The sequence below is a fragment of the Lytechinus variegatus genome, chromosome 17, assembly GCF_018143015.1.
Source record: "Lytechinus variegatus isolate NC3 chromosome 17, Lvar_3.0, whole genome shotgun sequence".
NCBI classification, from domain to species: Eukaryota; Metazoa; Echinodermata; class Echinoidea; order Temnopleuroida; family Toxopneustidae; genus Lytechinus; species Lytechinus variegatus.
In genome coordinates this window covers 25,819,518-25,840,823 of record NC_054756.1, presented here as the reverse complement: position 1 = coordinate 25,840,823, position 21,306 = coordinate 25,819,518, and the positions used below count along the sequence as shown (strand labels likewise).

Sequence of the window (21,306 nt, the reverse complement as noted above, 5' to 3'; positions counted from 1 at the left end):
CAGAGCTTAAATTGACCCTTTTTCAGATCGGAATGTCAAATAAACCCCTCAAAAAAGTTGTGCAACTCAGTTTTGGGGATGATGTCTTTTGGTTAATAAAGTATAAAAGATGAAACTGGTATCATTAGAAAGCTGAATTATTCTTCTTTACAATGACATTCCATTTGCTGTGATTATGTAATCATGGAATATGCAATCACCCTGAACATTGAGAAAAGTCAGAAGTGAAACGTTGCAAAATGCATTGATTTCTAACAAGAGTCTCCATTTCTATAGAATTTCTACCATGCAGGCGACAGTGAATGCACCTCGAAACAATTGGAAATTCGCTATTGCAAACGACGCATGCAACATTTCATGTCTAACATTGCTGCGTATTATCATGTCTGTGTATTTCATGAGAACACTAGCATTACAAATGACACATGATTGTAAAGAAGAATAATCATGCTTTCTAAAGATATCACTTTTACACATGATGATGGCATATTAAGAAATTTATTAGCACTCAAGCTTGCAGTTTGAGTTGCAAAACTCAGACATGACAAGGCAACGAATTTTGCAACATTTCATTTTGTTACATTGCTGCATATTTATCATGTCTGTGTATTTCATAACACTAGCATGACAAATGACACATGATCGTAAAGAGGAATAATCATGCTTTCTAAAGATATCACTTTTACACGTGATGATGGCACATTAAGAAATTTATTAGCACTCAAACTTGAGTTGCAGAACTTATTCTGAGGGGTTTATTTTAAGCTCGCACTTCGCGCTCGCTTTATTTGATTCTCATGATAAAAAGTGTTTAGAATGCTCAGATTCTAGGTCGAAATCTGAATCACGCGAGCATGTTTATTCAGATACGCGGCTTAAATCATTATCCAGTTGCAGATCATTATCACAAACTTTCTGCTCGGGCTTTGCGGCGCTCGCAATATTAATGTAGGAAGATTTCAAATTATTCATCCTTTTAATGATTTAGAAATCATAAATAGAGTGTCCTATTTTTAGGTGTAAATCTCGAATTTTTCCGCTCGCGCTTCGCATCAATAAATTGTTTTATGATATACTTAGACCTATCCTTTTCACGATTACAAAAAGTGCTTAGACTTACCATTTTTTAAGTAAACATGTCAAAATTTTCAGCTCGCTTCGCTATCGCATTATTAGATTATTGAAATATTTAACGTCTTCATGGCTAACTGCAAAAATACGCCCTCCCCCCATTGACAAAGGTTGGGTCCACCCCTACATTTATTTATTTTTTTAAATCTATACAAAATCAAACGAAATCTCGTTTCATCACATTCATGCCTATTTAAATATTGTTAAAAAAAGAAGAAAGAAATAGGATTGTGTGTAAGAGGGCACTGAATACAATTTCCCTTAAAATTAAATAGTTCTTGCCAAAATAGCAAGAATCATACTTGTTTTGAAGAGAATCCATTTATTTTAAATTTGAATTTAATTTCTATGAAGCGCCCTTCATTACAAGTCATCCTTTCGAATATAAGTACATAGTTTTAGCGGTTTTAATAGAGCCCCCCCCCCCACCTTCCTTCATCGTTTCGCCGCTGCCGCCCCGGTGGACTATAGTGTGATGTGCCTAATCAATTTTTGAATAATCAATGTAATATCATTATAGGTATCCGTCCGTGTCTGGTATCTTTATAATTTTCGCAGTCCCTTAATCTTATGTTCGTCATGTGACCACCATTTTAATTTCCACGCATGGGTGAGATTTTGCCGTTCTTGAAAGTGAATGGAATTAATATAAAGAATTTCTTAATTGGCTAGCATGCATCCAGGGTTATCGATTGTAATTATTGTCTACCTATCAACCACAATGGAATGTTGAAGTTGATGATTATGGTATTATAATACCATTATCAGCAACGCAGATGATAGGAATAAAACGCTGTTAGGGATAAACATCAATAATTATTATGATGGTGGTGATGACGGTGATGATGATAATGATGATGATGATGATGAGAAGAAGAAGATAAAAAAAGAAAGAAAGAAAGAAAGAAGGAAAAAAGAAAGAAAGAGAGAAAGGAAGGAAGGAAGAAAGAAAGAAAGAAAGAAAGAAAGAAAAGAAAGAAAGAAAGAAAGAACGAAAACGAAAAAGAAAAACATCAAAAATCAAAATTTGACTCTACTTGTCTGAGAGCGATATCGAAAATTGCAAATACAATATGAATTTAATCGTATAGCAATGCATATCACTACAAGACCACAATTCCTCCAATATCTTTCCAAACGCTGAGGTGCAGACATCATCTCACCGGATTCCCATCCATGTTGTCATGGTAACCGCGAAAGGTGTGCATCATCATCATCATCCTGCAGTTCCAAACCGCCTGGCAAGCTGGTAATTTTAGAGGATGAAAAGTTGCCGGGATTGCGCCAAACAGGCATTGCTCTGCATGAGATAGTGGCGGTGTTACTTATTTTTTGTTAAAGAATCTTTGATAGTCTGTTACACTGTTAAAGAGGGGACAACTTTATATTGATATGGAATAAGATCACTTAAAAATTGTGATTGATTCCATTTGGACGGTGTTGCTTTATAATGGTGTAAGGATATGTTATCTGGATACAAACTTTTCTTCAGCAAGTTTGGGAGAGAAATGAATCTCAAAATGGCGGGTGCGAACTTCTTTCGAATGGTAAGTACATGTAATTCCTTTTGGCCCTACATGTATTTGGGGGCTGTTATTTGCCAGTTTACAAATTTTGTAGTGTTCTTTTTTTCTTTTTATGTATTTAGGGACAACACGAAAAACAGCATTTGCTGAAAGAAGTAATTTCGAGAGTGGTAAATTTATAAAAGAATGAATGAATAGATGGATGAATGGATTGATAGATGAACGCATAGATGAGGAGTAAATGGATGAATGAATGACTAAATAAATAAAGGAATGATTGAATAAATAAATAAATTAACAAATAGATGCACAAATTGCGATAGTTTAGACTCGAGTAATCCATTTAATAAGAGTAAATCTTTTCAAGAATTTTTCAAAAGACAAATAATATTGTATTTTAAATGTATTAAGTACATTCATGATTATATTTTTTATGCATGCTTGTCTTGAATATGATCTTTAAATTATGTTGAAAATACGTAGAAAATATATTGCAAGAGGCTTACAACGTAAGATGTGAAATAAACATCAAGAAATCGACAGTGAAACAAATTTATTTGCAGTGATTGCAATGTGTTACATATATACAGTGCGTATCAAAAAAAGTTTACACTTTGAAAAAGCTGTGGGAATTAAAGAATATACAACATGTGGGTAATTTTATCACATATAATCTTGGGTTTGGGTCTCATCCATCCAATGAAAGTAAAAGTTTGGACAGAATGTTAAACTTGAGTGAGCACTGTCCATTATTGGAAAGCTCGCAGAAATCTGTTTGCGCAGAAATGCTCGTTTTCATGCTGCGTCGAGGAGAAAGGGTGAAATCAAACTTACCCTGCGAAACATATCTCATACATTTCCCTTGCACTTTTAGTCAACTGAAATAAAACGGATACATTCAAGCATTTTGTAGCAATTTTGCCACCAAAATTGAATTTTCACACTTCTTAAGCACAACCTTTACCCTTTTTATGCCAGCTGGATCTGAGGACATAACTGAATCTGAACAAAAGTTGATATCAGACATCTCCAGCATTTTTTCACTAAGTTTTTATCATTTAAAGTGGATTTACATTATATTTTTCATTTAATACTTGTTTCTCCACACTTTTCCCAAGCTTGACAATGATTAACAAAATGAAAATCAAGTTTAAGCCATTTCATATAAATCACAGCTCAGTGTAAAGCAAATATCGTCACGATGGCCTCGGTGTGTGGGGGAGTGGGGTGGGGCGCAATGCACTCTTCGAAGTGTTTTGGGCAAGGAAACAAGTTAAAAAAGGTAAAAGATATCTTCACATCAATTTTACTAGCTAAATTCCATGTGTTCTTCATGATCAAGGTCTACTTTTACAATATTTTATTCGCATGACTATTTCAGAGTTCTGCGCAAATCATTTTCACTAGTTTTTCAAAAGTAAATGGTGCTCACTCAAGTGAAAACATTTTTTGACAGTTATGTCGTCATTCGCTTTATTGGATCTGTACCAATGTTAAAATGTGGAAAAATCTTCAGGATATTACAAATGTATAATTTTATAGGACTTTTTCTAAGTGTAAACTTTTTTTGATACGCACTGTATAAGGTTGTATTGTGGACAGGAGCAAGACAGAGTTAGAAATAAGATGTTTTATTTTGAAACATGTGCTTGTGAGAAGAAAATAAAATGTTAATATTTAGTATTGATAGAAAAAAAGGAAAGATCAAAGCAACGGTTTACTCGCCTATAAAATGAACTGTTATAAGATCCATATAAGTCAATTAAGAAATTCAAATCTGATTTGGTAATTTACGGGCATTGATATTTACACTCTAAAAAGATTGAGTGTAAATTTACCCAATATTGGGTAAAAAGGGAACAAGCATGTTTACTATGTAATTTTTCCCCCATCTTGGGCAAAATGCAAGTTTAAAGTGATTGGTTAACATTGGTTTGACTTTTAAAAACTCTGAGCTAGAAGGTCACACTTGTCACCTGTGTCTGTGATATGTTATAAAAATGAAGCCCAGAAAAAATTGCGTTCGAAAATAATTATTTAGTGCTTCAAAAATTGAAATATAAAGTGACCGGAAACACCATCTTAATTTCATCCCATACACTTATGTGTACTATTTAGGCGTCTATAAGACGCCTATTTACAAAATCGGGGTTTGCCTTGTAGTTTTAGCTTTTCTTTCTCAATAATGGTTGTTTTCAGGGTTTATTAGTTCTAATACATGCACTTGTACACATGTTTCATCTTGGTTTGAGAATTTTTTTAATTGGCTGCTAACAAAGTTAAACAATACCTTTAAGGGTAAATTCAAACGCAACATTGCGTAAAATTTACTTTGGTATCATTTTACCCAGCAAGCATGCATATTCCCACTTTACCCAATACTGGCTAAGATGTTTTTACCCAGAAGGAAAAACCAGTTCTACTGGACCAGTTAGACCAGTATAATTTTAACTGGTAACTCTGGAAATTGGAACATCAGTTTACTGGTCTAACTGGTCATACTGGTCCAGTTAAAATTTTACTGGTCCAGTTAAAAATTAAACTGGTCTTGAAGTACTGGAATTTCATACTGGTCTTAATGTATTCATGATTTCCGATTTTGTTTTACGTCAACCTTAGATCTGAATGTGAATAAGTCTCTCATCGAGACAAAAAAGGGAAATGAAAGCAATGTGACACAGTAAAATTCAGATTTTTTTTGCAATATTACGCAGACGCTTTCTGGAACGTAGAGAATCTATTGTCAAAAGCCCTTCACGACAATGAAGGCTTTTGACGAATATCGGTGAATCAAAATAGCAGTGTCGTCCTGGATTCTGGACCAAACGAAATGTTCGCAAATTTTCGTCGGCTCCGAATCTTAGGACGATCGGCTGTCCCGGATCACTAACTTTCGACAAAGACCTCTCGATTAATAAGATGTGCTGCTATGTCAGTTAACAACACAAACTATGGTTTCGACCGGCGTATATACAGAGAGAGAAAGAGAGAGAGAGGGGGGGGGGGGCGGCATCATTCAGTTTACTATGATGTTAAATTTGTGATGATGCTGCGTCAACACCCGTATGTGCTATTATAACACTTTTGGAGTGCTACTTAATCATTCTTTCATGTTATTTTAATACTCTATAGGGTGTTATTCTAACACCTCAGAGTTTGCCTTTTGAAACACAGACTAGTGTCAGATTTGGCTGTGTGGTCCAGTGGTTGGAGCATTGGACTCATGATTGAAAGGTTGTGCGTTCAAATCCAAACTGCTCTGCCATTATCTCCACAGTTTACCCGAAAATGCCCGAGAGTAATTTTTGTCTTCTAAAACGGTCAGCCACTGTGACTGACTATCCTAGCTAGACGTAAAAATGTTTCAAATGTAATTGGTTATATATACCAGCTTGGCGTTGATGCACAGATAGCTGCTTTGCCGAGTTCCTTCGGGAGTTATCTCATCAGAAAAACAAATTGAACAACTATTTTTTAATATTTTTTAGCCTCCCCTGCAAGCGCCGCTTTTCCTATAAGGCGGCGGCGTCGTCAACATTAAAATATTAACCAAGGTTAAGTTTTAGACTTGAAATGTCATCATAATTTTAAAATGATGTGGTCTTTTTTTCATGAAACTTGGACACACATAAGGTCAATCTTCTATAACTTATCATTCTGCATGGGTTTCAGGGCGCATGAGAAAGGTCAAAGATCACTTATATAGGGTCAGTGAATGTAGTATTTCATTATCTTTTTTTTTTGGGGGGGGGGGGATAAATATTGATCTGCAAGTAAGCCCTTCAGCTAGTGTGCGTAGGCGGAGGGGGTGGGGGCATTCTCACCCTAGTCTACAGCCGCAGACACTGTTTGAAACTTTGACCAATAAGTGTGTCTCCATGCACAGACTAGCACATACAAAACTGAGTGAGAGAGCCTCCAGTACACAAGGCATGAGTAGGCTGCACATTCAGACCCTTAACTCGCGTGAAGAGTTTGCACAGCAGACTGTCTCACCCCCGGACGAGTTCGCCGGGAAAACGAAAACTAAAATAGGAAAAATAAAAGGGAGAAGAAAGAAAGAAAGAAAGAAAGAAAACGAAGGAAAGAAAGAAAGAAAGAAAGGAAAGGAAAGGAAAGGAAAGAAGGAAGGAAGGAAGGAAGAAAGAAAGAAAGAAAGAAAGAAAGGAAAGAAAGAAATAATTAAGAAAAAAAGAAAGTACAAGAGAATGAAAGAAGGAAGGAAAGAAAGAAGGGAAAAAAATTGAAGGAAAATAGGACAAGTTGATTCATGCATGAGCAAAGAATATCAAACTTATTTCCATTTATGACTTTCTCGAGTTTAATTCAGTGTAAAGTTGCATCTTTACAACTTACTTCAACGTTTTGATTCAAAACATTCTCAATTATATTATTCCATTTGCAGTTGATTATGATGATGGCGATTCATATTGTACACATGCAAGACGCTGGCACTACGGGGCAGTCCTGTGTTGATAGTACGTATTTTATTTTCTTCATTCTGCCTCTCCTCATCATCATCATGTTTATCATCATCATATATACATCATCATCATCATCATCACCACCACCATCATCATCACCATCATCATCGCTATTAGTATTTTTAGCATCATAATCATTTTAACCTTGATATCATCAAGGTATGATATCATTATTACCACCACCATGATATCATCATTACCACCACCATCATCATCATCAGCATCATCATCATCATCACCTCCCTTGTCATCAACCTCGGTATCATAATCACCAGGACCACCATCATTCATATTTTCCTCCTTCATATATTTTACCGCCATTTTTTCTTCTTGCTTTATATATTTGTTTTTCATTTTTCTTCATCGTACCATTTTTCCTTTGCTCCTTCCCTCATAATTATTCGATCATCAAGATTCGCAGCCGCCATCAACTACCTACTGGACAGATTGGTACTCTACGGAGGATTCTTTAACCGATACCGGCGAGCAGGAAGATTTTTCTGAGGTAAAGACTTGAACATTTCAGATTCATATTATTTTTTAAATTGGTCAACATGATTAAGAGGAAAAATTGACAAGCAAAAAAAAGAAGAAGAAGAAGAAGAAAAAAAAGTTTCACCCTTTAAAGGGGGGGGGGGGGCACACTTGTGTATAACCGCATATTTACATTCGAATTTTTTATTGTGCCTCTCAAGGGGGAGGGGGCATGGGCTGGCTGTGCCCCCCCCCTCCCCTGGATCCACTAGTGATTGTCCCTTTCTAGATCGTTACGTTCTCTTTCTCCCCATTGGTTAAGGTATGCACACCAATCCAGGAGACCGAGTGCCGTGAAAGGTTCACCCATCGTAGTCTTGGCGAAACAGGCCTGTCTTTTACTAAAAGATGTGAAGACGGCGTGCTACTCTGTGAAAACTCGATAGTATCTGCAGCTGGAACCCCCAGTCAGGTCTGCGTGGATATGGAGATGAGACTAAAATGTGCAGTCCCCAACGGTAAGGTTCTTTTTTTTTGCCACATGAAATTAATTTTTTAAAAAAGAAGAAAATTACTGGTGGTGTTATTATATCGTTGAAGTATCAAATCTGACTTCTGGGGCCCGTTTCATAAGTTACAACTGTTGTAACTTCGCCATTATATGGCAACTACCATGGTAACCTTGATTTTGATTGGTGAGCCCCGTTACCATGGTAGTTGCGATAGCGGCAAAGTTACAACAATTGCAACTCTTTATGAAACGGGCCCCAGTTGGGCCTACTTGAAGATTTTTTTCTCTTCAATTTTAGCTTTTTAGACAAAAAAACACACATTGGAAAAAAATGATACGATCATGTGTATCCGGCCTTTCCGTATAGGCCTTTAAAATACTCAGCGATGTACCTTACGGTCTACCAATAATTAAATATCATTAATACAATCAATTACCGCCGAATATACTCCCAAATCATGAACAGTATATAGGGTTACACCTTTTATGTGTGTCTCAAGATTTAGGCATATTTGGGCATGATGCGAATGTGCTCTTGCGCAATTGGTCCCTTAAGACTTATTTACAGGCTATGCATATTCGGTTGTATAAAGGCTTAATGGTTGTTCATGTCTCAATTGGAAATCTCACGGAAAATATTATTTCATCTGTCAGTAATCCGTTTACTATGATACGTCCATCATTTTTGCTAGGTTGTTAAGGCAAGCCTAGCGCCTCTGTCAGACTTTCAGGTTGTCGAGAACAAGCAATTTTTTTTAAGTATTATTATTTAACATGGGCCGGATTCAACTACATAATTGCATTTTTGACATTGTAACTAATACAGTTAACTTGATTTTACTTTGGTGCTACCATTGCAGTTGCCATAAAAACGCGAACTTAAGTTTTATAATAGTTTAAATGTTCACACAGCAAAAACTATGGTGTTAACGGGTGTACATATATAGAGGACAACACCAGTTATTTTACACCGGTTTTAAATTGGTGGTGTTAGTTTCACATCTATAGGTGTTATTACAACACCTTTGGTTGTTACATTTACACTCTTTGGTGTTATGTTCAATCTTTAGGGTGTAATTTTAACACCTCAGGGTGTGGTCCTCTATTAACACCAATTGGTGTCAGTTTTAACACCACAGTTTTTACAGTGAAAACAGGCCCATGTCTTTCGCATATTAATTTTGGATGTTGCTAGATAAGTCATAGCTCATGAAAGGTTCTTATTGGGACCAATGATGCTTCTTTTTGCATATCTTTTCTTGAATGAATCCAGATCAGCTTCCAGAACCCGACTTTCAGTGGTCGCTGAACGAGATGGATAGCGGGAGCACGCGGGGAGCGGTCAGACCATGGAAATGCTGGGACGAACCGCTTGTGCAACTTGTTTCCCCTACTAAAGGAAACATATTCGGTTATGCAGACGGGTAAGTCGATATCCCATTCCTGATATTATGACATAAAGGGATTCTCTGGGCTGAAACTACTTATATCTAAATAAACAGAGTAAAATTCACAGAGCAGGATGCTGAACATTTAATCAAAATCGGATAACAGATAACGAAGCCATTGAAATTTAAGGTTTAGCAATATTTTTTTAAACAGTTATGTGCACGTATTCATTAATATTCATTAGGTGGGCTGATGATGGCAATCCCCACTTTCCTTTTTCTAATGTTATTACATGAAGTCATAAATGTGTCATTTTTCATACATGATGTGTCTCTATTTTAATGAAATAAGTTGCAGCAATCAATAACTAATGCACTTAATCAGATGTCAATCCAACTGTTTTAGTTCTTGGAAGAAACATTTTGAATAAACCCAATTCCATATAATGAAAAACAAAAGAACAAGTGGGAATATCGGCTGTGAATAATGTAAAGCCGAATATTAGATTTAGACTTACACCTTGTTGATTTAAACACAAATCTAAAAGAATCGAATTTGAGATTTAAATATTAATCCTTGAGATTTAAAAATACATATGAAAAGTCGACCTGTCATTATTCACAGCCAATGTGGATTTAATGCCATAACGTTACAACCGATATCACTGTTCAACTGAATATTACTGTACAATAAAGTCTATATTGCAGATGATGTACAAATAAACATACAACAAATCCTGCTAAAGAAAAAGTGGCGATTGTTTCTCTTTTTTTGGTAGGTCTATACTTCTTTTTTTATACTTCTTTTTTCTCTATACTTACATGTATCTTTTAAACAATAACTGTACGTAACAAACCTGTACTTACTTTGTTATTTGCAGCAATATGTGTAAACACAAAATGTATGAATGTATCCTTACTGATCTGTATCATATGTTTTATTGGAAAGTATCAATAAAATACTATTGAAATATAAAAAACATACAACAAATCCTAAATTTCAGTATTTAATCTTTATATCACACACACACTGATCACGTACACTGTAAAAATTGTGGTGTTAAAACTGACACCAATTGGTGTTAACAGGGGATCACACCCTGAGAAGTTAAAATAACACCCTAGAGATTGAACATAGCACCAAAGAGTGTAAATGTAACAACCATAGGTGTTGCAATAACACTTATAATGCGTAAAACTAACACCACCAATTTAACAACGGTGTAAAATAACTGGTGTGGTCCTCTATGTACACCGGTTAACACCACAGTTTTTGCTGTGTACGGAGATCTATCGAGCACTGGGTTTTTCTATTTTAACACAATATTGAATATATCCAATATTCAATACATTGTGTTCAAATAGAAAACCACACTCTTTCCAAGCTATATTATGATCACTTCGAGGACAATTCATCAAATTGCTGAGTATAAAAGCAATGATTATAATTGCAAGACTTATGCATGACTGGTTATTTTCATTAATTTGTCGTTTTCCTTTTCAGATAATCATTACTATTATTGGAAGATGGGTGGTAAAATGATAAAGAAGGTTGTTCTGCTATTATCCTTACACACAAGGGCATGCACGGTAGATTGAATTTAGTTTCATTAATTTATCGTTTTCATTTTCAGATAAAAAGATTATCAATCAGTTGGAAAAGAGAGGCCAGTGGTGTATCTAATGGGTGGCAAGGGGCCACGTGCCCCGGGTGCCACTTTAAGGGGACGCAAAAGAGGGGAGAGGGGGCCCAAAAAAACAGAAACGGAACACTCTAAATTACAGGGATTTAAAATAAGTCCACATGGACTGTAGTTAGGGATCAATCGATATCTGGATTTAGTTTGAATCCTTTAGATTCATTTTTAAATCTCGAAAGATTTAAATCATTTGAGATTTAAATTTAAGTCTTTAGGATTAAAACTAAATCCAGAAATCGATTGGTCCCTAACTACAGTCCATCTGGACTTATTTTAAATCCCTGTAATTTAGAGTGAAAACAAAAAATGTAGAGAAAATGCAAAGGAATATATGCACAGAAAAGTAATACCACTGAAGGTGATTAATACCCCCGCCCTATTCTATTACCATGGTAACGCAATTTCCAACACAATTAGAAAATGAATCTTGCTTGTAAGTTACCCAGGGATGAATATTCGTGCCATATTTTGATTTTTGATATATTTATTCTCTTCAAGAATTCCAACAAATACTCCTTATAGAAAATATTCCTTTTTCAACAGTAAGTGTAATAAAATTTCAAATCTAGCTGCGGATTTGCATTTTGATACGCTACTCTTCATTAATTCTTACAAAGAATTCTGAAATACATAATTTTTAAAAGTATAATTGCCAAAGCTTTTAACCTGTTTAAACCACGCGCTAATTCAATAAGGGAGATACAATCCCTCTTCATTAATTTTACAAAATGACCCTTTTCAAGTGAAGATAAATACTAAAAAATCAGCTATCGCTTCGCGCTCGCATTACGCCGATGAGATTCGCATACCGGTACTTTTTTATGAAATCTTATACAGAAGCCTTGACATTTTCCCTTTTCATGTAAGCATATGACAAATTTCAGCAGACCCATCTCGCTTGCATTAATTGCTTAGTTATATACTCATTTAGTTAGATTAATTCTCCCTAAAATTCCCCGATTGCAGGTCTTAATCAATGATTTTCAGCTCGCGCTTCGCGCTCTCATTCAGTGTTTAGATATGCATCATGTTAATGATGCCAAAAGTACTTAAATATTCATTGTTAAGATCTTGATATTGGAAAAAAACTCGCCCTCGCATTATATCAACTTATTTACTGCGATACCTATCAAATCTTTCATAAGAAGGGTCTTTTTACATGTTCCCTTTTCAGGTCTGAATATCAATAATTTTCAGCTCGCGCTTAGCGCTCGCATTCATTATTTACGTTTGATACGCATACTTTTCAGGATTATAAAAACGTAACTTAGAATATTCCGTCTTATCGTCTAATTAGTGAAAGATATTCACACTCGCATTCATATTATTTCGACTGGTCGAGTGTAGAATATTGTATGTAATACACTTTGAAAGGGGCGCGATTTTAGCGCTTGTCCCCGCCCGCTGTTTATATACATGTAGATACGCCACTGAGAGTGGCATAGTGATGGTAATGGAGGTTGTTCTCTGATATTCTTTCACACAAAAGCACTGGGTAGATTGAATTAAATTTTGGGATGACAAAGGCAAAATGGTCGTTAGCTAATTACGTTCTTTTTTTGTCATTTCCTTTCTATTCGTATATGCGTTTACGATGAATATAATTCCTGTATATTCTCTACAGAAACAACTTTTCATATGATTATTTTACGTTTCTCCTGCACTTTTTCTCTATTGCGATTGCATCGTTTTTAATTAATATGGGAAGTGTGATGGAGAGAGAGGGAGAGATAAAGGGAGAGAGAGAGAAAGAAAGAGGGGGGGGGGAGAAGGGGGAGGGAAAAGGATGAGGGGCGTGGGACCTAGTTACCAATAATGCATTTCGATTTATTTGAAAGCAGGATAAAAGAGCATGGTAGATAATTATAAAGCCTTATTGCTCACGGGATCGAACCCCGGACTTTCCATGTATCGCCAGGCGCCTTAGACCACTCAGCCACGACATATCTTATATATATCTTATACATCACATCCTCTATTGAAATAAGCCCACGCCCTCATTGATATCAAACCCCACTTTCTCTCATCCAAAATTATATTTCTTTTATAAAGTTTTTGAAATTTGACTGATGCGTCACTTGCTCCCTTTTGCCAACGTTGGGAAGTAGGCCTATATCGTTTTATAGGGAAGGGGTGATTTAAAAAAAAAGTCTTTCCCCTTCTGTTTTTCCTTTATTACCTCCTCTCATATTTCTTATTCTTTCTCCTCAATCATTACTATACTGCACACATCCCACGATGACAATGTTGGTGTTAATTGGTTTTGGAGGCGTTTCAAGAATGATTACGCCATCGACGCTCGCATTTGACGTTTTGACTTTAATCATTACACATACATTTTACCCAAGGAGCTATTAACAACAGCTCTATGATTTCACCCGCGGACCCTACAGGTTTGGCACCGATGAACGCCCTTCCACTTTATATAAAAATTATCCGTGTCGGTCCGGCTGTCGTGGTAGGATGACACTAACTCTTCATGTCGAGGTTGAATTAGATAAAATACGGGAACAAGATGAGAATCATTAATTACTGAGAAAAAGGTCGTGTAATGGTAAACAACAAAGGACGGGGGGTCATTACTTACTCAAGGAGCATGAGGAAGTGTTTCGCTATACATATGCTTCCTTTCATCAGGAAATTACGCTAAATTGAATGATGGTGGTTATCTTTTTTGCAGGAGTTTCTGCATGTATTCTAACATGTCTAAGACCAAAATAGTGTAAAACGCATGAGCACAACATGTCAAAATCAAATACAATACAATGTGACAATTTTATGATATATGGGATATAATACTACTACTACAGTCACATGTTACGGACCTGCGAATGCCTTTGTTATTTGAATAATGAAAATGCGTAATTTTTGTCTCGCCTGCATAGCAGAGCGAGACTTTAGGCGCCGCTTCTCCGAACTCGGCGGCCTCAAGATCTTATCTTAACCTAAGGTTAAGTTTTTGAAATGTCATCATAACTTAAAAGGCATATAGATCTAGTTTATGAAACTTGGACATAAGGGTTATAAAGTATTACTGACAATTCTGCTCGAGTTTTAGGTCACAAGACTAACATGACTAAGGTAAAGGTCATTATTATTTTACTTTTGAGAGTGCATTTTTCAAAATCATCTAAAATCGACGAGTGAACGGACATTCCCAAATAAATAGGCAATAGTTTCAGACAATTTTTAACAAAAGGAACACAAATTAGAATTAGATATACCAACAGTTTTCAGATACTTGTTAACACCAAGGATGTTATGAAGAATTTTGTATTGTAAATAGCTAAATGTTCTTGATATAATAAAAGAACATTCAAAAGGAATCATATATATTTTTTCCGAAGTATTAGGTTTGAAACAATCTTCCCCCATTTGTTTTGTGAAATAGGAGCTTTAAAGATTTTCTTATCACATGATTATTTCACAAATGAATTTACATCATTTGGTTACCTTATTCATGCCAGTTTCCTCTTGGCAATGAACATCTTTTTAGGTTTTTTGCGAAACATTTTACCTTGTGACACGTATAGCATTATATGCCAGAATAATAACCATGAAATGAATATCTGATTCGGTAGTATTCGCAAAGTGAAACAACAGTACTTTTAAAGACAGTGTTTGGCAAAAGAAATCTTGTTCAAAAATGCGATACCCTGGCCTATCATGGTGATGTGAAAAATAACGTTTCCGTATTGAATTGCTTGATTGGAAATTGTGAATCATGGTAAAAATGTTATTTTAATGATTATATAAGACTTCAAAATTCCCCAGCAAAAGTGTCAAAAAGCCATAGACTTTTAAAATATAGATATCAGGTAGGAGTTAAATTAACACCGGCGTTTTTGCAATGTACGTATTTTACGTGTGGATAACGGATTTCTATATGGATGCGTACGTATTTTTATCCGCAGCAAAATTTTGAGATTTTCAAAATTCCCGCTGCGGATGTCTGTGGATCCTGCGGATTCAGTTACGGATGGATACGGATGCTTACGGATTGTATCCGTAAAGTATTCGCAGCACCCCGTATGTGGCCGTGTGACTGTAGTATATCAGAGTTAAGACAAACGGAAAGTATTGTAAATACAAGGTATAGTAAAACTAAAAATTCAGAGGCCAAACTCTATGAGCATGCAGAGATGCTTGAATGTTAGTGGATGGGGGTGCCCACTTATGTATTGTATTCATGCTATTAACTGGTGAAATTTTCGAAAGGAAAAGGTTAGGAATGTCATTGACATCTTACTCTTTCTTTTTTATTTTCTCTCCTTCGTTTCCCCTCCCACTCTCTTTCCGTTTCTCTGTCCTCATTTTGTCATTTTTTCACGCCTTCTCTTTTTCCTCGATCATATTCTGTCTTCTCTCAATTCATATCTTCTCTCTACTCTTTGCCACTTCCTCCCTCCCCCTATATCTCTCCCCCTCTCCCCGATTCCCTCTGTCTGCCTGCCTTCCCTACCCCTTCCTCTCAATCCTGGCCTATACTTTGCCCCTCCAAGTAAGGGAATGAAGCAGAGGTATGGTCCAAACTCACAATTCAACCGATGCGCAGTCGCGACCAACGGACTCTCAAGTTTGGCTTTTCAACCGTTCGTCCAAAGCTGTCTAACCGACATCGCATGCTGCAACCAGACCGAGGGCATTACTGTGAGTTTCTGGTTAAGAAATGGAACCGATGACAACGACGACCGGTCTCTGCCCATCCACGTGTTTCGCTCTCCTTACCTGATCGCCACTCTGCAGGAAGACCACCTGGTTGTCTCCTGTTACCATGGAGATGGAACGTCCACCAAAAGAGCTGAGGTACCAAGGTCCGAATGGAGGTTCGTGACTTTATCCTGTAACACCGATCTGCAGATCTACTTCAGCTCTAGAGAAGTCACTGAAGAAACGAGTCATCAGTCCTTGGATGGAGCGAGGTTGTCCTTGGACGAGTTTCGAGCAGCGAACACATCTTTTCACTTACTGACTGCGGGGGACAGTGAGGGTTTGACGTCATCGGATATTCGTCCAATATCGATCACGGATCTAAGGGTTTATTACGGCATGCTTTCGCCTGAAGATGTGGAACGAGTGTTTCAACACGAACAGGACAGAGGTACCGTAAAATTTAATACTAAATCTTGATGAATGTAGAATGGGTTGAAATGTAAGCTAATAACAATAATAATGGTAATAATAATAATAATGATAATAATGATAACAATTTTCTTTAGAAAGGTACATAATAAATAATTTGCAATGAAACAAAACATAACCATAAAGGTGAATCAAAAATTTAAAGAATATTGAAAGACCAATGCGGGCATTAAAGCCTGTGTATAGCTTTGGTAAAGGGTCAATAATGTGATTGATAATCGAATATCATCTAATATGACAGTCTTACTGAAGCGTAGAGACCGTAAGATATTTTTCCAACTGCACTTCTCTGAGAAAATTTCAAATATTCAAATCTTGGATATATAGCGCCCTCTCTCGGCGATGCTTGTTTTAAATTTAAAAATGGGCATTCAAGCACTTATCTTATAAATTTAGTGATTAGATATCCAAAAGTTACAGACAAAGAACATATCTTGAAAGTTTCAGCCCATTCCATCATTTGGAATAGGATTTAATTGAAAGACAAAAACACACAGATATTTTAATTTGATCGGGTGACCCGATCAAGTTAAATTTCCATGTAAAATCGCAAAATTTATCCTGTAAAACACATTTTCATTTCATATCCTCCACATCATAACTGTTATAGGGCATATCCATTCATATTAGCTAGCAATGAATTGGAATAGTGATAGGTGCATTTTGGTGGATTTACCAAAACTATACACAAGCTTTAACGGATTTTTTTTGTCTTGAATACATTGAGTGAAATTGCGTTCTTTATAGAATTGGGGAGATTGTTCCATAGCTATAAGACTTTGCATGAGGATGTCATTGAAGTTAAAGTGAGAAAGGTCGGGATTAATTGGAGTGGGAGACAGAGGAGATGGGGGGGAGCAGGCCTTAGGGAGGGTAAGAGAAATAATTGGAAATAGGGACGATACAGTCATAATGGAGAGGGAAAGGGGATAAAGGAAATGATATTAAATGGAAGAAGGACGTGAAGGAAAAGAAGAATGAAAACAAGAAAGAAAACGTATAAAAAGGAAACAGAAGCGGACGCTAATGGGAGAAGAAGACCAAGAAGAAGAAAAAGATGAAAAAATTATCCACATGCAGTGCTGAACTTTCGGATTAGGTAATGGGCACCTGACAGGGATCAATCTCTTTAAATGCACATGGGCTGTAAAAGATAGCTCGGCAGCTGGTCTAAGGGCCTTTTTACACATGAATCTTGAGTGGTCATTGTAATGATGATTGCAATTCGTCTTCAGAATCATCTGACCTTTCACACGCTCACTCAAAAACTATGATTTGAGTGAAACTTAACTGGAATTCATCTAAAATTTGAATTCGTGATTGTGAGTAGCGTTCGTGATTCTAATCATGTTCTGGTTTGGTTTCTCACGTGCTAAAAATCCGTCATTTTCTTTTTCATTGGAATCGTCATCTTAACCATGTAAAAGGGCGGTAAGACAGGGGAATGATATCTTAAGGCATGGTCACACCGCCCGAGCGTTGTTGAAGCGGTCGTGGAGCGGAGAGAAAAGAAAAATCATCACCGCTCGCTACCGTTCACCATTTTCGTTTTCGATTGCTTTTTTTTGTTTTCGATTTTTCCCAACCGCTCGGGCGGTGTGACCATGCCTTAAGACCGATAATAGGAATTAAGTGCTTATAGCCTCTTATTGGGCCGTGATAATCATAGTGCGATATGCGTTATATAACAACTAAGAATTATCAATATTATCATAATAATCATGGATTGGATCGAGCCAATAATGTAACGAAAATGATATTCGCCATTATTCGCCATTTTTTATGCACATTACGTCCATTTTCGCAGATCTTCCCGCAAAGGTCATACGAATGACCACGCAAGGGCATTGGTTCATCTCTTTCACGGGAGAGAGTATGAAGCACGTCTTTCTCAAGTGCATGGTACGTGTTTATACGGACGAGAACGACGATGAAGCACGACTGCGGGTCCGTTTTATGCACACGGATGATGTCGACAATGGTCCCTTTGAGGAGATGACTTCGGAGGACTTCAAAATGAGAGTTTATCGTAGGCGGAAGAGTGGCTATGAAGTACAAGGTATGATTTTGATGAGTGCAGGCTCTCTGGCTTGATTCGTTTTTAACATGACAAAAATGTTATTAACCAAGGACATAATGCTATGAGGATCCTCCCTTAGCATTAGGAACAAGATGTTTTTTTACGTTTATACACATGGACAATTTGTTGGACACGTACTGAAATATACCCCAGAAATATATTTCGCTTATTCCAAGGATTCATCCATCACCTGTGGTCTATAACAAAGGTGCTCCTAATCTTACGGTAGACTGGATAAAAGACAAATTTAGGTGAAATATAATATAATTACGCACTATTAAAAACAGTAGCGTACGGAGGATTTTTGAAAGGGGTGAGTTTATAGGCTGAATGAAATGTTGACCAAAAATAAGATTTTCACCCAAAATTTTGGATAATTTCGTCCACGGAAAATTCGACAAGCAAAATAGATAAATAAATAAATGAAAAGATAGATAAATAAAGGGGGGGGGGCAAATTTGTAATACAAATTTTGATTATACCCGGTATGCCTTCCAATGGGGAGGGGGGGGGGCACGGGCCAGATATGCCCCCTGTGGGCAAAGCTACTAGATAAACGGTCATCAGTGGTCACAAGGTGCAATCATTCATTCCCATAATATATACTAGCCACAAACAGATATTGGTCCGACCATAATGTGTTCTTATTTATACACGTACAGTGAGGGCCCAGATACTCGGCCGAACCGACGGAGCGGAGCTGCCGCAGTACTTCACCTGTGACGTGGCGGCTGACAGTAGCCTTGGTAACATCAGTAATTACGGGTTTGAGATCATCAGTGTGCAGAGCATTGCAGAATGTAAGTACCCTCAGTTTTCCCTCTTACAATCTATCACATAATCAGCATTTATTTTCTCAGAATTTCTGAATGAGGCCTACACTATGAATGCTTCCTACACTATGAATGCTTACTCATAATACGGGCCGACTGAGGGGGATTTTTAAAAATATTTTCGCCAGGACTTGTGAATCCGATGCGAAACGACAGTGGGAATTGCGATATAATAGGCCGTTTGGAGGCTTAACTCAGAGTAAGCATACAGATCCTTGCGATCAACTGCGAAAGTTCCGCACGACTACTGCCATTTGTTGTGCTAAAATATGATATACCCCCATTTAGCTGACTTGGTATTTAATGAGAATTTATTCAAGGGCTCCGTTCGCTCTTGAAATTAACTTTCTCTGCAATAGTTCCGAGGGTCCTTGTACCATATGTACAGAAATTGTTCATTGTTTATCTCAGATGTTCATAATCTAAAATTTGAATGTGAAATAAGTGTACAAGATTATTATTTCCGCTCTGTACGGTTTCTGTGTATGCCTTTTTGTTGCTGTTAATTATTCATGTTATTTGTGGTAATCTGTTGTAAGTATGTAACTCTTTGTACAAACATGTATATAGAATTGACTTCGTTGAAAATTTACTGACCATTATAGGTTGATAAAGATATCTTCTGAAAAGATATTTACGATCCTCATCATCTAAATCTCTTACAAATTCATAAGCAATCATGCGGGATCGGGCCTTTGCTCATGCAGGGCCTATATAGCCTGTGATTCTCTCCCACTAGAGTTTGAAAACCCAAGTTCAGTGACCACCTTCAAGGTCAACCAGAAAAAATACATGTAGAAGAGTGCTGTTGCTAGACATTGACATATTGTTCAGACATGTATTGCATGTAAATAGTTTTTGTTGTTCTGCTCTGAAGCGCCTTGAGCATCTAATCAAGATGGACATGATGGAAAGTGCGCTATACAAATCTCATGTATCATTATTATCTAAAAAATCCTTTGCAGAGAGTGTTGCCTTAAAATAAGAAAAAAAAATCATAGAAATCACCCGCAAGTTCGTTATTTTTTGTAGTTGCATATTCTTGCAACCCTTTAATGTATTTAACGTATTTTGGTGGTTTTAACGATACCTCACTTTTACCACTTACAACACACACCAGAACAAGTTAATATGTAATGCCAGAAGTACATGTTACATGACATTGTCTTGAAATCAAGTGGCTACATTTTATGTAATCGTGGGATATATTTGTACAGTATTTGAAGGGTGAAGAAAAAAAATGACACTACTAGTGTTTCATCTTTTGGTAAATGAAAACTCACCTATCATTCTATAAATATAATTATGAAGTTATGCATGTTAAAGGTCAAGTCAAACCCCCCAAAAATGTTGATTTGAATACATAGAGAAAAATCGAACTAGCATAATGCTGACAATTTCATCAAAATCGGATGCAAAATGAGAAAGTTATGACATTTTAAAGTTTTGCATATTTAAAAAAAACACAGTGATTTGCATAATTCAATGCCATTCAAACGAAACAGTCAATGGTGCCATTCATTCACCATTTCTTTTGTTTTTTTTATTATTTTAATTATACAATTTTTTTATTTCAACAGATATGACAATAAGGATGAACTTGATTGAACCATTATGCTAAACAATTAATGCTATTCCATTATGTTCAGGGAGGAATAATCGTTGTTTCACTTGACAATGAGGAGAAAATTAGAATATTTCATAGAATAAAATACAAAATAAATAGTGAGTAGATGACGTCATCATTCTCGCCTCATTTGCATACCAGGATAAGCATACAACTGTTTTGTGAAATTAAGAAAAACTTTACAATGTCATAACTTATTTTACATCCGATTTTGATGAAATTTTCCGTGTTTTGCTTATTGGACTATTTTGTTCTTTTTATTGAAATCAAACTTTTGTTGGGGTGGGCTTTTCCTTTAAGCATATTTTGATACTTAACTTCTTCATTAAAGTGAGCATTTGGTAGGACTACTGAAATCGAAATTTAGTCCAGTTAGAACCTTCCTTAGGAATAAATACAAATTCAATTCT

General features: G+C 36.4%; 1 protein-coding gene across 1 annotated transcript; it reads left to right on the top strand.

Moving 5' to 3' along the window:
- Positions 1-8,065: 8,065 nt before the first annotated feature.
- LOC121431160 lies at positions 8,066-20,150 on the top strand. Its single transcript, XM_041628666.1, has 5 exons — positions 8,066-8,133; positions 9,400-9,550; positions 15,717-16,315; positions 18,164-18,415; positions 19,099-20,150. The coding sequence occupies exons 1-5, from the start codon at positions 8,100-8,102 to the stop codon at positions 19,275-19,277; spliced, it is 1,215 nt and encodes a 404-aa protein (XP_041484600.1). The 5' UTR covers positions 8,066-8,099; the 3' UTR covers positions 19,278-20,150.
- Positions 20,151-21,306: the final 1,156 nt, after the last annotated feature.